Raw genomic sequence first — 18,083 nt, 5'->3', positions numbered from 1 at the left:
CTGAACTTTTTTCCTGCCTGTTTGTGAAATTGAAATGAATACATAAAATGTAAATGATCTAATTTTTAATTAGCTTTAGGTTTAGATTTTTAGAAACACTTTTGTAAGAGAGCATTATTTAGACTTAGTTATTTTTCCACAAGTAGCAAGACTCTTTTTATTCCAACTATTCAGTATAACATGATTCTTCTGGAAGTATAATAGCAAAGCTGTATATGTTTCACTTTTTGGAGTGTATTTTTAGTCATAAGAAGTATTACTTATCCTTTGTGAGGAACTTTCAGTGAGCATGTATCCTGTTCATCAGCAAGAAACCTTTTATTTTTTAGTAAGTGTACTTCTGAAAAGAACCTGTCTTTCCCCATCCAGATGTCTGTCACTTACTTATCTTCCTTATTACTCCCCCTCAAAATTACTGAGCAGCAAGATTCTTTCTGCGTTCTCAAGCTAGTATGCTGCAACACTATATACTAGTGACTTTATTAAACAGAGAAAACCAAGAGATGAGTGAAGCTGATTTGCTGAAAATGTCTAATTTGTGCCTGCAATTATATTGAAACAGAGTAAGTGCACAGGAAATAGGCAAACAAAGGACAGAAGAGGCTCTAGTCCAAAATGATGCCCCGCATAGTTTCATTCTGCCTCTGCTTCAATGTGGTGGAAAAAGAACAATCTTGCCAAGGCAGTTCTCTTGCAAGATAGTTCGTACTGGGCCCCATAGTTTGCATATGTTTATATTGCCGTACCTTTCTGTTTGAGGGCAAAACTTCACTTGCATAGAATAACCAGGAAAAATTTAGTCCTACAAATTTAGTTGACAACTAGACTGGGGGTTGAAGAAGTCCTTTGGTAACTTGCTGTATTTAAAATACTAAATAAAAAATGAAGGTACTCTTGGCAGAAGATAGGTCTTTACCACTAATTTTGTGGACAACTTGATTAATGCTATTTTGTTTTTATCACATCTATACTAAAGTATGTACAGTGCTTTCCTTACAGGTACATAAAACTCTTAATTATAAAAATGTAATATTTCTTACTTTATAGTGGTGGAGAATGTATATAAAAACCGTGAGCCTGTCCCACACATGAAAGCAATATATCTCATAACTCCCACAAAAAAGGTCAGTATTTTAAAGAATGTGTGGCAAGGTCTCTTAGACTGAAAAAATCAATCACATTTAAAAATATTTATTTACTGTGTACAACTATGCAGTACTTAACTTTTGCATTTTGTGTGATATGATGCTTAATTTTCTGTAATGAAAAGACAATGCAGTGTCACCACAGAGTATGTTGCAAATGTGTACCTTTTGATCAATGGAGGTACTGTGTCATTGCTTACATATTAGTAACCTCACTGAAAGAGATGTTGTATCAAATAACGATGCAATACACTGAACAATAGAATTCAAAGTAATGGCTCTAATAAGAGATTACTGTTGCTTCCTTACAATTCTTGAGAGAACAAATCTCAGCACTGTTATAGATGGAAAATGATGCAAGTGTCCTGCTTTATATGCTTCCTAAAGTGATCTTGGTGCATGACTGGCCTTCTGTAATTGTTTATTATCCTTGATCTGGAATTAAAAGTCTTCTACTTAAGTGTTTTCTTTTCTTATATGTTGATTTGCAGTATTTCTAAGCAGGACTAGGTAACTAACAGAGCAGGAGGAGAGAAGGGAGAAGCTTTTCTGGTATGTGAGCAAAGGCAAAACACTAATAATTTTTTTCTTATTTTTCCTACTCCCATAAGTCTGTAGATGGACTTATTGATGACTTCATCACTAAATCATCCAGCAGATACAAAGCAGCATATGTGTATTTCACTGACTGTAAGTACGCTTTTGTGTTGTAGTTTGATAACTATATAGGTAAATAAGTAAGCTTCTCAACTTTCTTTCCTGTAGTTTAGTACATGAAAATTTTGGGTCCTGTTTCCTGAGAGGAGATTTGAGACTCAATTCATTAACTGTATTTGGGTTGCCAGGATGTGGTCACCATGCCATGTGGCAATAGTTATTTCATTAACAGTTACCAAACAAAGTTGATCGTTCCACACCTCAGTTTTTAATTTAGGTACTCTACTTTTATTTTTAAAGTATTCCAGTCTTCTCCTGTATTGGAGAGTGTGGAGGAAGACAATTCAAGTAAAACTATGTATCTCATATAAACAAAATAGTACTCCAAAATACAAAAGCATGGGAATTTGCTGCAAGAACAATGTTTTGTAATTGGTCATTTTAGGTAGTTCCTTCAGACTTGTGAGCCAACTTTTTCCCATCACCTGAAAGAAGGTGCCTACTTAGCCCTTACATGCACAATATAAATTGCAAAGCAGAAAAAATTAGTGCAAATGGGGTTAATGTCACTGCATGTTCCTCTGCAGTCAGTCAGTGTGACTAAAATGGTGTGTGAAGAAGGGAAAACAAAACCCAAATGTGCTGCTGAAGGCAGAGACTGAGTTGTGTCTGTAGATAGTGCCTATCTGCTACCATATGTTCTCAAAGCATTTATCAAATTACTATTAAAACCTCGTGGTTTCTTGTTTCATTTTATGCTGATACAGCAATTCTTGTTCTGGAAAAGTACTGCTATCATGCTGTATGTTCCTTTGTTGCAAGTGTGCAAGCTTTCAGTTTGAATACTTGCAAAAACTTTTCATGTTGAGAGGAGTTAAAGAAATAGCTCTATCAATTCCAACTCTGTGTAATATTCTTGTCATCCAAATATTCCTTAAATTCCGGTTTCTAGACTGGGATCCAGTGTAGTCTGTAAATGTAGTGAGACACATTTGAGAACTATAATTAAATTCCATATTTCTCTGCTCTACTGCTTGATATGTACATGTTATTTCTCCCTTTAACCTTTTGTGTAGATTGGGAAATGTTTTCTCTCTCCTATATGAGAAGAAATAGCAGAAACTTTTGCTTTGATAAAATCAATATCCTTCACTGCTGCAGACTGCTAATGAGTGTTCTACAACTTTGCTTGCCAAAAGCTAGTAAAAAATGACCGGTGGTGCTTCCTGAACAAGATCTCAAACACAAAATCTTGATTATACATTCTCTTTCACTTTAGGAAGATTTGGTGCCTTTTTGGTGTGTTAATTGGTTGTTAATTTAGAATTGTCTGTTCTGAACACTGTAAGCTTTTAAGTGAGTTAATGGCTGGAATACACATGAATGATTTATACTTATGAGTCTGTTTTTTTGTTTTTTTTCCTAGTTTGTCCTGACAACCTCTTCAATAAAATTAAGTCTTCCTGTGCAAAATCAATAAGGAGATGCAAGGAGATCAACATTTCCTTCTTCCCATATGAGTCTCAGGTAAATTTCATTATTTATGTCAACAGCAGAAAATAGTCTGGAGGACTCTTTTTAAGTGTTGTTGACCTGCTAGAAAATGATTAAATAGAATGTAGCTTTTTTTTACTGACAAACTGTATGTGGGACCTGTGCCATTTTGGCATATTTCCAGTGCTTGCCTATATTTTTCAGAGGAAAACAAATGCTCTTGTCCTGAAAGGTTTACTGTTTGCACTTGACCTCTTAACAAGACTTGGAGTCAGTTGCAATAGAGAGGTTAGAGAAGGAATGTATTCCTTAAGAGAAGGAAAGTGTTCTGGCTTGTCTTTAGTAAGCAGTAAAGTTTGTTACTGCTTATACTGAGGTGTTATTTTGACAGACTAGGTAGGTTGGTGCATAGGAATAGGAATAAGTAGAACAAACTGCTTGGTGAAAGTTGGAAAAGGAGAGCGAATAGATAAAGAGAGCTGAAGGGGAGGGGAACAAAACCAAAGCCTTACAAAAGAGAAACAAACTGTAACAACTTGGCAAACTTTCTTTTGAGAGGAAGACATGGAAATCCAAGTTTTCTCAATTAAAAAATTTGAGACCAGCAGTAGAAATCAATGAGTGGTTTCCATGTGAAACCACAGTGAGTATTGTGTCGAGAAATAATTTGTTGCTCATGTACTACATCAGATACAAAAGGCTGAAATGCACTCTGATATTCCCTAATATCGCAAAGCCCCCATACCGTGCCCACTATTGGGAGTTGTAGAACTAACTGTGAATGTTTCCCACAAGCCTTTCCTGTATTCTTCAAACCTTATGAAGTTATCGAGGGTCAGAACTCTTGTATACCAAGTAGCAGGTGAATATAGGAGAGGTTGCTGCTATCCAGGTATTATTGTGGTGCAGCTTCCTAGTTTGAAGACACGCTACTTTAAATAATAAAAAAAACTTTTTATAATAGACTGAGAAGCCATCAGAGAATAGTTAGTGTGGTGGTTGGTTTGTTTGTTTTCCAGTGGTGTTGATGTTCCCAAGCTTTGTTTTGAACTGTTTTTGGGAGTTCTGCTAAAGCTGCCCTTAAGAAAAAGTTTTGTAGCTTCCTTCTACTGAATAAGGCATACGAAAATTTTGTTGTCCCGGTTCTCTGGAGGACTTTACTATGAAAGTAGAAATTGAGACTGCTTTTCTAAAGATAAAAATAAGCAGCACTTAGTCTCTTCTTGTTTCTAGTTTAGTTTTGTGTTCTCAGTATTTTGGGTTGTGAGAGTGTTTTGAATCCTTCGCAAAGGAACAGAGAAAGTTAACTGGTTTTCCTAATTTAAAATCCCTCTGCCTGTTTTCTGGAGTGATAAGAGTAAATAATCAGACTGAGCTCTGTGCAAAGTCCAAATGATTATTCAAATGAAACAAATGTCTTTATCTGGATGGACATTCTTCTTTGGCTTTGTAGTCACAGAGTCCATTTGAAGCTAGAGAAAATCCATTTACTGATGATGGGATTGTTTATGTTTACATTCCATTTACTAAACTGTTGAAAAAGTTTTTCTTCTGTGTAGTACTAAATATCTTTTATCAAGGTTTAATGCATTTAAAGAATTTCAGTTCTTGGAGGTAAAGTCTTCATGTAATAAAAAGATACAATATGTAAAATTCTATTTTAAACAAATTTAACTTGATACCTTCTGTGATCATTCTGATATTGCATTGTGTGACTCTGTACAAGACGCTGGATGGTATTTAGTGCTGTCTGTCCTGGGTCCCTCCATCTCTACAGACAGTAAGCAATTTACTACAAAGTATAGTAATTTACGTAGGGGAGTGTGAGAGGAAAAGAGTGTGAGAACAAGAAGCAGATGAGCTCAACAGGACAGAGAAAGAGGATTGAAGTGTGAGGGTTTTTTTTTGAAGTATATTATATGTGACTTTTTATTACATATGTGGTTTTAAAGTATTAACAATTCTTTTGCCAGATATTTCAGAAATATACAATTTAAGCCTTTTTTTTTTTCTTGGTTGTGCTTTACATAGGTATTTACTCTCAATGTCCCAGATGCATTCTACCGCTGTTATAGTCCAGTTCTGGAAAAGACAAAGGATAAAGATGCTGTAATGCAAGTAATGGCTGAACAAATTGTTACCTTATGTGCCACGCTAGATGAGAATCCAGGAGTACGATATAAAAGGTGGGGCGAAAGTAGTGTTGTATGGTGTAGTTTCTTTCATTTGTAGGACCTCCCATATTGTTTGGTAATAGCTTGAGACTACAGTGTAGTTTCTTTTTGTAATGGATTAATTGTTTTTAATCCACAACTCTGAAATATGGAATGATAGGAATTTGTGAAGTGGAGGTAGAGCAGCGAGTTACTTCTCTGTGTGTATTCATGTAACGGTACTTACTATACCCTGTTTTGCTATGAACTGCTTGTTTTGTGTTTGGTCAGTAGGATGGCACTCAAATATGCTGCATTCTAATATACTGCATACATAATCCTGTAACAGAACTGCTGCTGTTGGTAGTTCTGCAGCTCCGCTTGGCGTCGAAGAATTAATAAATTGCTGAGGCAGATGGGATCAGGATTTCTTTGTAGTAGAGATATTGAGGAGAATGCCTCTTTTGAGCTTTGGTATAGAGTAATATCTTTGAAGTCAAAGTAGGCATCTGAAATTATGCTCAAGAATTGCATTCTGTGGTGTAACATGAAGTGGTGCCTTATTTTCTGCAAAGGTAACAAAGAAATAATTGCTTGACTGTTTTTCCTTTTCTCTTTCTCTTTTTCGTTTTTCTTGTTTCCCACCTCTGAGTGAGACTTTTAGGTGCTGGACCGTATGCCAGCTAATATCAGTCTTTTGGCTGAAGCTGTTTCTACTGTGTGAAATACCTGAAGCATTCAAAGAGTGGAATCATAATGTAAGAGTGAAAATATATTGGAAATACTTAGAATGGAGTTCAGAAACTGCTTGTGAAACCAGAGGATCAATCTAGGGAGTTCTTTCTGTTTTAAAGGTAGCATTTTAGTGTTTTGATGAGGAAATTTAAGTTATTTTTGCATGCTTCCTTTTTTCCCAGTGGACCATCTGATAGAGCCAGCAAACTTGCACAGCTTGTTGAAAAAAATCTTGAAAACTACTACAAAACTGATGAGAAAAGCCAAATAAAGGTAGAAAGTGAACTAAAATGTTTGCCTTTTTTGTAAGTCTGGGAAAAAAAATAATCTATGTTTCTATTTATGTTGATCAACACTTGGACCATGCTTTTTAGTTTTTTTCAGTTATTTTTTCCAAAAATGTCAGCAGTGCTGTAACTTAATACATGTTAAATCTATTTACAGTAACTTAGTACTGTATGTCTTAACTTTACATTTATTTGATGGCTTTCTAGGCTAAAACCCACTCCCAACTAATAATAATCGATCGTGGCTTTGACCCGGTATCAACTGTACTTCATGAACTCACCTTCCAGGCAATGGCATATGATCTGCTACCAATTGAAAATGATACTTACAAGCAAGTACTTTTTTAAAAAATCTGAACACTTCATTCTTCATTATAAAATCTATAAAATTGTTTAGTTGAATTGCACCGTAGCAATGCTAGCTGCTTATATTACATAAGGGTTACTTCAATTATTGTATTTCCTCTTGGATTTCTAACTTCCTCAGTTAGATGAGATGAGGTAGGACCTAACTGGCATTTTTGCTAAGTTTTGAGTCTAACAAACTGCATTTAAAAAAAAAAAAATTACTTTGTACTAGACTTGAAGCAAAACCTTGGTAGTGCATGTTCGGATTCTCTAACTTTTCTTTCATATTCTCAACCTTCTTGACCTAACAAGGCAAACAAGAACAGTAATCGAATACTGAGAAAAAGCTTAGTTATTTCTCAGATACACTCACTTTTCTCACTCCAGTCATTTAATCTGTGTAGTTGTTAAAATTTACATGTTTCTATCCTAAATGCACATTTAGGTAAGCCATGTTCAGTTTATAAGCATTATTTTATCACTATTTGTAATAGTGTGACATTATTTTACATAAGGTATGTACTTTACTGTCGGATTGTTTTGACATCAAAGGTTTTGGTAAGACTTTGTTTTCTGATGACCCACTACAGCAAGTGAGACCTAATTGCCTCGTTATTTAGTTAAGCAAACAGAAATGTGTATCTTCTGTCAGAAACACTGAGTGACTCTTTTCATAGAAAACGTAGAATTCTGTGAATCTGAAATTTACTGGGTATGAAAATGTAGCAGAGTGTTTTCTAGGTAGTCATGATCTGACTTTCACTATTGATCTTGTCTTTTTTTATATTTTTCTGCTTTCTGGCCATATGCACTGTGTGAGTTTCTGTAAATGTGAAAATGTTATGTAGTGTGATTGCTGTCTTGCTTTATAGGTTTATTTCTGTTTGTAGAAAAGTAATAGCTGGTCTGTAGTGCTATGAAGCATGTTTCTTGTATATGTGAAGTAATTTGTTCTACTTAGTCTATTTTCATGGAATGGTTTGGTTGGAAGGGACCTTAAAGATCACCTAGTTACCACCCCCCTGCCGTGGGCAGGGACACCAGACCAGGTTGCTCAAGGCCCCATCCAACCTGGCCTTCAGCACTTCCAGGGATGGGACAGCCACAGCTTCTCTGGGCAACCTGTTCCAGTGCCTCACCACCCTCACCGGGAAGAAATTCTTCCTAATATCTAATCTAAGTCTTCCCTCTTCCAGTTCAAAGCCATTGCCCCTTGTCCTATTGCTACCTGCCCTTGTAAAAAGTCCCTCCCCAGCTTTCTGGAAGGCTGCTCTAAGGTCTCCCCAGAGCCTTCTCTTCTCCAGGATGAACAACCCCAACTCTCTCAGCCTGTCCTCATAGGAGAGGTGCTCCAGCCCTCGAATCATCTTTGGGGCCTCCTCTGGACTCGCTCCAACAGGTCCATGTCCCTCTCGTGTTGGGGACCCCAGAGCTGAAGGCAGTACTGTGGGGGGCGTCTCATGAGAGCAGAGTAGAAGAGGAGAGTCATGACCTGCTTTTGATGCAGCCCAGCAGTCACATGATATGGTCGGCCTTCTGGGCTGCGAGCGCACATTGCCAGGTCATGTTGAGCTTGTTGGTGAATAGTACTTCATTTTCCTTCAGTTACAAAATGCCTTATAGTAGATATAGAAAGCTGCACTTTGCAATCTCAGTGTGTATTACTTTGCACACAATTTGCATTTGAAGCTAAAGGGAAGTTGACATTGGAAGCTGAAGAGAATTTGAGGTGCATGTAAACGTATGATTGAATCTCTAGTTACTGTTGGTTTAAAAGAAAGTCCAGAAGCTCTTGCCCCAAAGAATCATTCTAAAATAAATCTGCTGCTTTTATGTTCAAAGATGTAATCTGTAAAATCCTTTTGTAAATTATATTGTGTTGGGAAATGGCTTGATTTATAAGTTAAAACCTGGATACGTTACTGCTATTACCATGTGTGTTGATTAAACTGTAACAGTTAATACTGTAATGAGTTATGAGAATGAGGGGAGGAGGGGGGAACCTAAGTCAAACAACTGTCTGAATTTTCTCTTGGAAGATACAAAACAGAAGGACCTGCTGGGAAGGAACGGGAGGCAATTCTGGAGGAAGATGATGAGCTCTGGGTGAAGATTCGGCACAAGCATATTGCGGATGTGATAGAGTATGTGAATAAATAACAAAAACTAGTTTAAAATGCAGGTTATAAAAGTTTCTTTGAGTGGGAATGTATTTGAGCTGTTAAGCAGGAATACAGGCAGTAGTGAAGATGGTTTGCAATATGTACTTCATCCTGGTAAATGATTGATGCCAGGAAGAAAACATACTTTCAAAAATACAGTATGTACAGAGGTATGCAGTTTTACTAATATTAATTACGGTTTTTTTAGGATAATGGGAATAAAATTATTTCCTGGGAAGTATCTTCAAATATTTTAAATCTGAAGGGATTATTTTGCATAAAAGTACTAGCAAGTTACTGCATCAGATGACATTATGTAGATACCATAAACAGAATGTTTAACTTCAGTTTCCTTTGTCAAAAAAAACCCAAACAAACCTCTCTTCTCTGAAGGAGCACTGTGTTAGAAGCTTTTACTTCCATTCAGAAGTTCTTTTGCACAGTTCTTTTAAGATTTTAAGTAAGGATCTTAAGATTTAAGAATTGAGGTGCTGTTGTGTTTGATTACTTTGCTTTGTTTTTTTTTCCAGGGAAATACCAAAACTTTTGAAAGAAGTTTCATCGAAAAGAAAAGCAACAGAAGGAAAAGTAAGTTGTTTAAATTAAAGTGTTGTTTTTCGTGGTAATTTAATTATTTTCAGCTGATTAGATCTATGTAATTCATGGACCTATTGCAGAAATTGAGGCTTATCTCAATGGCAGTTTTCGGAGTGGCGGGGAGCAAGGCTGCAACAGGAAGGGAAATAAAGATGTCAAATATTGGGGGAGAAAATTTTCAACTCATACCATTTCTTCACAGTTATCGATATCTGCTCTGGCCCAGTTAATGAAAAAGATGCCGCACTATCGTAAAGAGATTAGCAGGGTAAGGGGTCTTTTGTAACTACAACTTCACAATAAATAATTTTATACACTATAATTTTCTGTGTTGTTGAAGTCTAGTTTTGTTCTGTCATTTTCTTGTTAAGTGTGCTATATAACTTTTTTCCAAATTAATATGTTCACCTGCTGTAAAATTTTGAGAACTTGTTTCCAGATGTTTCATTTTTAGTATGTAAAAAAACCACTTAAATGATTTGTGTGCTTTGAGGATTGAAGATAGCTTAGCATTTTAATGTTTTAAAAGATGTTATGTAGGTCAGCCTGTAAGTGAAGGGTAAAACACGAAAAATGCATGATGGTACTGAAGGATAGTTGAAGGATTGACTCTTGTAACCAGTAAAAATGATTGCTTGATGTGTTTAAAAAAAAAAAAAAGCAAGCTATAATAGCTTGTGGTTTTGTGTGTGTTGTTTGTTTTTTTTTTTGTCTTCTAGCAAGTTGTTCATCTTAACTTAGCAGAAGATTGCATGAGCAAGTTCAAATCTAACGTAGAAAGGCTCTGTAAAACTGAACAGGTATGTTTAAAAAAACCCCACAAACCAGACAGTAACTTACTGCAAATGTGTCCTTTTTGTTTGTGGGAGTAGATGCTTCTTTTCACCTGACAGAAGTAGTGTGTCTCTTGCCTATTTTTTTGAGATCACTTTTGGAGGTAGTAGTATTAAAGCTAAGTGAGATATACAAAGCTTTTACTCTGCTGATAAAGGAGGTGCTTTTAGAATTTTAGGTTTTTTGTCTTTGAATCTGGCTGATTGGAACAAAGAAAACAAAGATGATTCTTATACAAAACTCCTGTGAAGTTGCCTTACTATGTTATGCAGAAGGAACCTCTTTTAAAATGCCTGCAAAAAGCACCTGCTACTACAATGTACACCTCGCCCTACTAATGTCAAGTTAAAAAACTGTATTTACATGAATGATAGATCTCAAACAGTTTTAAATGTTTGAGTGTTATGTAGTGTTATTATAATGCTGTAACTATTGAAATAATTATGTCAAAGACGCTTCATACTGAGTTTAAATTGATGCAGCTTGATTGTTTCCTGAAACTATGGTTTCAAAAGAATACATTTCAAAACACACAAAATAGTGTGTGTGCTTGCTTTTTTTTTAAAGACTACTCACTAAACCTACTTTTTTATTTATTTATTTTTTTATATAGGACTTGGCTCTTGGAACTGATGCAGAAGGTCAAAAAGTGAAAGACTTGATGAGAGTCCTCCTTCCAGTTCTGCTCAACAAAAGCCATGAGAGCTATGACAAAATTAGAGCTATTCTCCTGTATATCTTTAGCACAAATGGTATGATAAGCTGCCCTATTTTATTTTATTTTATTTTTTTCCTCAATGCTATGGACTGCAGCTCAAGTTTTGGGGTAGTCCAGTATTTTTAGTTAACTTAAGCATCTGTATTGGAGTTGATGGCCAAGTTTGAAAGAAATACTGTCCATTCTCTGTAGCTTTGCTTCTCTCAAATTAGTAGCAAAGATACTATTGATAAGGAGTTAAGAGATTCAATATAAGTGCAAATCCATACAGTGTTTTGGCATCATTCCTGTACCTGGATGTGTGCAATAGTTCAAATTTTCTCCTTTTCACATAGTATTGAAGCTGTTAAAGGGGGACCTCCGTGTCCACTGCAACCTGAAAATTAAGTCAGTGGGGAAGAATTTGTAGTAGAGCAGGAGGAAATTCGCAGAATGTTGTCTGAGGAATCTATAACAATATTGAGCTTTGGTCTCAAAAATGGACCATTAAACAAAAATTTATCTAAAATATAGCATCATCTTAAACTCAGAGTAGGCTAGCCAAACAAACAGAAATCCTGGACTAAATAACAACCCCGAATGTGTGAGACAAAATTGGTTTTACTCACAGTCACATGGTAATTAAGTTGTATGTTTTCCTTATATTGAAGGAACTACCCAGGAGAACTTGGACAAGCTGATCCAGAATGTACAAATAGAAAGTGATAGTGATATGATAAGAAATTGGAAGTACCTTGACGTTCCTGTTATCTCTTCAGTAAGAATGTATTTATTTATTTTGTAATTTCCTACTACACAAGCACTTACATACAGCTCTTTCAGCAACTCTTAGCAGTATTATCTAGGTCTTTTTTTTGGAAGCAGGCAATTACTAGGAATTCTTGTTTGTATGATGTGTTTAAGTGGTAAATCCTTTAAACAATTAACATGAATAATTTTCAAAGATACCTATAATATTCCCTTTAAAATCATCAGATGGTGACTTGAGCTGGTTGGTTTTGGGAAGTGCTAACTTACTTGATTCCTTGTCTCTGAAATTGGTATTTCTAGCATATCCTGAATTCTACAGGTATTAATTGTTGTTCTTTGTTATTATTTCTTTAAAATTTCCTACTGATCTTCCCTTCTCCCACTACTAACTAGGAATAAGTTTCAAAAATTCAAATACACTGTATAATACAACCATGTTTCAAAAATCTTTTCAGTCTGCTACTCAGCAGCATAAACACCCAAGAAGGGACCGTTCTTCAGAAGAAACTTTTCAACTTTCTAGGTGGACGCCTATTATCAAAGATGTTATGGAGGTAAATTTGACCAACTAGTTAATTCGTGGGTGCAGTGTGGAAATTTAGTGAAGTGAGCAGTTACAGCCAATCTTTTGAAATTCCATAATATCTTGAGGTACTTTTGTTAAACATGTCTGTTGAGGAAAGTGATCGCTTCTAGTCTGTCTCTAATACAGAACATTAGACTGCTGTGTATTAGCAGTGCTCGACATTGGAGGCTATTTTAAAAGTGGTGAAAGTGAAAGCAAAAGGTCTTTTTGAACAGCCTGTCCTGTGATTGGCAATGTTTAGTGTACTTTAAAGGTCTGCATTATTTGTTTCTTTTTCCTCCAGTGGATCTTTAAACGGCAATTCAAATCTAAACTGTAGATTGGTAGAGGCTTGAAAAAGCTACTTGCCGGAAGTATAGCTGCTTTTTTTTCTAAAACCTATTCCTAAGCATTAGTTAGTGACTGATGTCAGACAGAATAGTGAGTTCAGTGGACCTTTAGTCTGGCCCAGTGCTGTCATTCATAGATTCTTGGCAACTTTCACACTTTCACTTGTGTCTTCAGGGGACCCTAAATTCTTTCATGTTGCTGTAGAGAAATTAAATGTTAGGGTCGTTACAGATGAAAAACTGCTAGTGAAATCTGAACAGTTAAATCAATATTATGTTTATAAAGAAAGCATATGTACTCCCAGTTCCTTGTGATACACAAAAGCCTTGTAATAACTTTTAGCATTATGTGGTCTAGCATTTTGTTACATAGTAGTGTTGTTAATGAGATGCTTGTGATTGGTTGTTCTAAGAAATTGCATATGCTGGCACTAAATTCCAGTTAGACATCCTTACTGGAAGTTGAAACTTGGTGGGTTTTAGATCTCATGACTGTTTAAAGTGAGTCTTTGCTTTGCCTTTCAGGATGCTATAGAAAACAAACTAGATTCAAAAGACTGGCCTTATTGTTCCCAGTGTCCTCCTACCTGGAACGGTTCAGGAGCAGTAAGGTAAATTGTTTAATTTCCTGAAACATAATTTACCCATTTCTCAGTATTTTTGTCATGTACCTTCTAAAGCATTATAAAAGTGCGCATACTAAGCAGTGAAATAATGTATATAAGGTAATGTTAATCTGTAAAACCTGTGTTTTTATTTCATCTAAAACATACTGAACTTGGTGGTTAACTTAATAACTCTTCTTAGCCGTATATAGCTTTTTATTTGTAGTATCTCCCTTTTGCTTCAAAGTTAGAAATAACATTTCCGTATTCCCAGAATGAGAAATTCAAACCTTTAAGCTTTTTAGGGTGAAGTAGTTTCAGGAATGGATTATCAGTATACTGTGACTTAGGCAAAAAGAATGTTTTATATTTCTTTGCAAAGTTATTTCTGCTGTGGTAGTGGTGGTGTCATTCTTGAAGTTGATGACTTCAGTAAGTTAAATTCAGCTCCTGTAGGCGCTCTCATGAGGGAATATGGGCCTTAGACATTTGACCCCTGTTGTCAGGGGATGATTTAGAGAAGTCCAGAAAAGTTGGAGATCTTGAAATGAATTCTTTGCTAATGAATGTGAAATGGTGTGTTCTGTGTACTTGCAAATTTACTGAGTAGCACTGAGAGGTGATTTTGGAAATTTTTTTTTTTTAGTTCACTAACTTGTACTGTCCCTTCTTTCCCTTCTTAATCCCACTAGCTCTTGAACCTCATGACCAATGCCTGCCAATTTGACAGCTTTATCATTTTTGGTAGTGTTACTTAAATGGTGAGACAGCTGAATAAAGATAAGAGTGTTTCTGTTGCAGGAATGTTCTTTGTGCTAATCAGATGCTGGAATTCATAGGGAAGAAAACATTATATATATCCTAAATGCAGAGGACATGCTTGAATTGGAATTTGTACCTTACTAAATAAAAGACAAAAGGTACAGATACACAGCCTTAGGAAAATGGTTTTGTTACTTCCACTGCTAACCAAACTGTGTGTCTATGTGTTCCTGGATATGCACTATGATCATCATAGGATGATCAAGGAAACACTAGGGCAAGTTCATGTATGTTGTAACTGGATCTCTGTCCTACGGGGTGGTGAAATGTGGGAATCTTTAAGGCACCCTAGCAAAGAGAGATCAGGACTGCAGATGATTTAATCTGAATCTGCAATTACTATAGGTGTGTTAGAATGTATATTCTAAGAGCTTTATTTTTTTGTTTGTTCCTAGCTATCTGAATCTTGTTTGATAACAGCCAAATATTTTTGTTAAAGATTCTGTTCAGATTTGGAGACTGAAAAACCTGATACTAGCTTTTTCAAATGAACCTCTCATGAAAAATGCTACTGGAATTGCTGGCATGCAGAATTAAGCTGCACGGTAGAGGTCATTTGTGTGAGCTGTGTGTGCAACAAGGTTTTTCCTTTGTATTTATTTTCCCCCTTGTGATAACCGAATAGTTTTCGAGTAATGTGCTACCTTGTTTTTGTTAAAATTCCTTTAATTATCAATTTGTCTAAATTCTTTTGCTGAAATTATAATTAAACCATGAACTGCATGACAGAAATTGTTACTGCTTGTTAAGTGTATAAATTTTATCCAAATTAATCAGTAAAGCTATATAAATGTCATCTTATGAATTCTTTTACAGTGCGCGCCAGAAACCTAAAGCTAGTTATCAAGATGAGCGAAAAAGTAGTGCAAGACTGATTATATTTGTGATTGGAGGAATTACATATTCTGAGATGCGCAGTGCTTATGAAGTTTGTCAAGGCTACAAGTCCTGTGAAGTTGTTATTGGTAAGCTTGTCTTGGGAAAAGGGTGGTATGTAGGCATTTACTGCATGTGTTTCTGGAAAATGTAAGGATCTTTTTTCTTACATTCCCTGAGTTGGTTTGGTAAACTAATACTACAGCCAGTGTATTTCTTAAAACTATGCACTTAGAAGTATCTTTTCAGTTAATCTAGATTGCTTGATGTTTGGGGTTGTTTTGCAACAAGATATTAAGGGCAATAAGTACAGTTAAGCTCTACAGAAGAATCATCATGAATTATGTCAGTGAAATATATTGTTAAAGTAGCCTGATGTATAGCAAAAGGATTTAAACAGACCTATATTTCCTTGCATAACAGTTTCCACAGACTTTTGTATCTGCCTGTGCTTTAACTTCAGCTACAGTTATTACCCTCACTCCTTTTGGAAGTAGTAGTAAAACTGGTGGAGTAGTGCAAAATTACTTTGCTTTGAGAGGAAGGGAAGATAAGTAGTGTTTTAAAACATGCCCCCCACCCACCCCCCCAAAAAAATGAAGAGAAGAAACCAACCCAAAAAACCTTTTTCAGTGTAGCTCAGTTGACTTTGCAACATCTTCTAGTTCTTGTCATAGTTTCTTCAGAGACTTTACACAAACCGCACCATGATCTATAGCTTTTGCCCTGAAAACTGAAGTAATCTCCCTAATCTTCTTAAGATTCAGCAGTAAGTGCATGAATTACCACCTGAGGTAGTAATCTCTCAGTTAATACTTCAGAAGCAGCAAATGCTTGTTCCATCAGCTGCTGTGCTTCAAATAATCATTTCCCATAATGCTGTTTAAATTTAGGTGCTAAAACATTTACATATATGATGTATCAAAATGGAGCTCCTAGGTACAGAACCTTACCAGAGACTTGTATCCAGTAAGTGCATGAATTACCACCTGAGGTAGTAATCTCTCAGTTAATACTTCAGAAGCAGCAAATGCTTGTTCCATCAGCTGCTGTGCTTCAAATAATCATTTCCCATAATGCAGTTTAAATTTAGGTGCTAAAACATTTACATATATGATGTATCAAAATGGAGCTCCTAGGTACAGAACCTTACCAGAGACTTGTATCCATCTGTAGTGGCAGCAGGTGTCTGGGTGCAGGGTCAACTAAAGTGTTCTAAATTGCTTGAGATGCCTGTGTCTGGCAATTAAATTCAGTCTTGAGTTTCAAAAAGGATTAAATCTACCATAATTTTAAAAATTAAATACTCTTCCCTAAAGCAATGACAACCTTGATTCTGAGATCTGGAGTCTGTTACCTCAAAATAGTGGGGGGTGTTGTAGGTGTGTTTGTGTGTGTGTGTTGGTTTTCTGGTTTATTTTTTTTTGTTCGCTGGTTTCATCGGTGGTGGTTGAGGTAGGTGTAACGCTGGTCCTAGTTTTGAGTTGCAATGGAAAGACCAGAACAACAGGAATGTAGTCTAACAAGACTTCATCTGAGACTTATTTACAAAACCATGTTTAGCATAGGTCACTCTCATGGTAGTATCTGGCACTAACCACAGTGCTATCATCCCTTTTGTTTAGAGGTGATTCTTGGAGTTTTGTTTGTAATCCTGATTTCTGAGGGAGTGTGATAACTTCCAAATTTCCATGCGGCTTACTGCAAGACAAAAATCTTCCTGTATTCCTGATTCGAAATTCAAGGAATATTAGCCCATTCACATTGACACTACTAAAACAAAAGGTTCAAGACAGCCCTGATCTTAAACAGTTAAGACTTCCCTTTATAACTGTAGGGTGACCCTTCAAGGCAGAAGTTATAATCACTATGAGAACAAGAGAGGTAGTGCACTCCTGAAGAATAATAAGGATTTTCTTTGCTGTTCCAGACTTGGAATTTGCTGCAAATTTTTCAAGAAAATGTTAGTCAGTGAAAGCCAGTTTTCTGTAACTGACACTTCTGTGGAAAACTGCTGTTTGTGATAATCTTTAATCCAGGTGGTTTCTTGATTCTAGGATAAAGCCTGTTATGAACTCAGGTTTTCACAGAATGGGCAGATTTCTTGCAGGCTGGGATAATTGCATACAGTGAAAGTGTCCCGGGTTCAAGCCTAAGTTTCAAACTGGGCAGAGAAGGGACTTGACACTTGTATCCAAAGACAGACTCCTAATCTTGATGTCTCACTGTGTGGGAGAGGGACACTGCCTACTTAATGGTGACACATATTTATATGATGACACTTTATATTATAACTTATTAAAACACTTTGAATTGTTGTACTTCTCAGTTTTCTAGGTACAGTAAAAAACACTGGCATGTAAGTAATTTTTTTTTAAAGGGGGAATGCCTGAAAGTCAGGATTTCAGACTGATACAGTTGATACTTATGTTCTTTTGTCAGGTTCTACTCATATTTTGACACCTAAAAGACTACTGGATGAAGTCAAGAGCCTTAGTAAACCGAAGGATATGGTCTGCATTAAGGATGAATAGAAATGCTGATGTTTATAATGCATTAGGAAAAGACAAATAGTATGTATATATTATGGAATTTACTTTTCTAAATATGGTACCAGGACACTACATGGAATGCCATTTTATAATTTAAATTTGCTGCTTTTGCGGGAGTAGAAGGCAGAGAGAGGAAAAGATCAACACGTGTTTCTTAGGTTGTATTTAGTATAGACAGTGTTACACTGAAAGTGCTTTTTCAAAAGGGCATTTTTGTTCCTAACAAATTATACTAAAAGTTATTGTGATTATATATATGAACTGGAATTGTCTTTGAGAACTGTGAAACCTTTCTATAATAGAGTTTGTTTCTAAAAATGACTGAATTAAAAAGGGCCTAGATTCTTAGGTACTGAGGCTTCAGAAGAAAATTTGTAAATATGAGTTTATGGTAAAAATACTTTATGTAAGTGCAGTGTCTTAAACTGTAATA

The 18,083-nt window shown here is 35.9% G+C and overlaps 1 protein-coding gene across 1 annotated transcript in view; it reads left to right on the top strand.

Annotated features, from left to right (window-relative positions):
* STXBP3 (syntaxin binding protein 3) overlaps nt 1-17,686 on the top strand; it is a 19,835-nt gene extending 2,149 nt beyond the window's left edge. The window contains exons 3-18 of the mRNA XM_009702516.1: nt 1,048-1,124; nt 1,757-1,835; nt 3,229-3,329; nt 5,328-5,482; nt 6,367-6,457; nt 6,679-6,803; nt 8,859-8,963; nt 9,512-9,569; nt 9,781-9,846; nt 10,298-10,378; nt 11,026-11,164; nt 11,781-11,887; nt 12,336-12,434; nt 13,321-13,406; nt 15,039-15,187; nt 17,541-17,686. Of these exons, the coding sequence (XP_009700818.1) occupies nt 1,048-1,124; nt 1,757-1,835; nt 3,229-3,329; nt 5,328-5,482; nt 6,367-6,457; nt 6,679-6,803; nt 8,859-8,963; nt 9,512-9,569; nt 9,781-9,846; nt 10,298-10,378; nt 11,026-11,164; nt 11,781-11,887; nt 12,336-12,434; nt 13,321-13,406; nt 15,039-15,187; nt 17,541-17,632 (1,610 nt within the window). The 3' untranslated portion in view covers nt 17,633-17,686. The remainder of the gene's footprint in view (nt 1-1,047; nt 1,125-1,756; nt 1,836-3,228; nt 3,330-5,327; nt 5,483-6,366; nt 6,458-6,678; nt 6,804-8,858; nt 8,964-9,511; nt 9,570-9,780; nt 9,847-10,297; nt 10,379-11,025; nt 11,165-11,780; nt 11,888-12,335; nt 12,435-13,320; nt 13,407-15,038; nt 15,188-17,540) is intronic.
* The last annotated feature ends 397 nt before the right edge of the window (nt 17,687-18,083 follow it).

The sequence above is a fragment of the Cariama cristata genome, unplaced genomic scaffold (assembly GCF_000690535.1).
Source record: "Cariama cristata isolate BGI_N322 unplaced genomic scaffold, ASM69053v1 scaffold18316, whole genome shotgun sequence".
Classification (NCBI taxonomy): Eukaryota; Metazoa; Chordata; class Aves; order Cariamiformes; family Cariamidae; genus Cariama; species Cariama cristata.
This window is presented reverse-complemented; position numbering and strand designations above follow the sequence as displayed.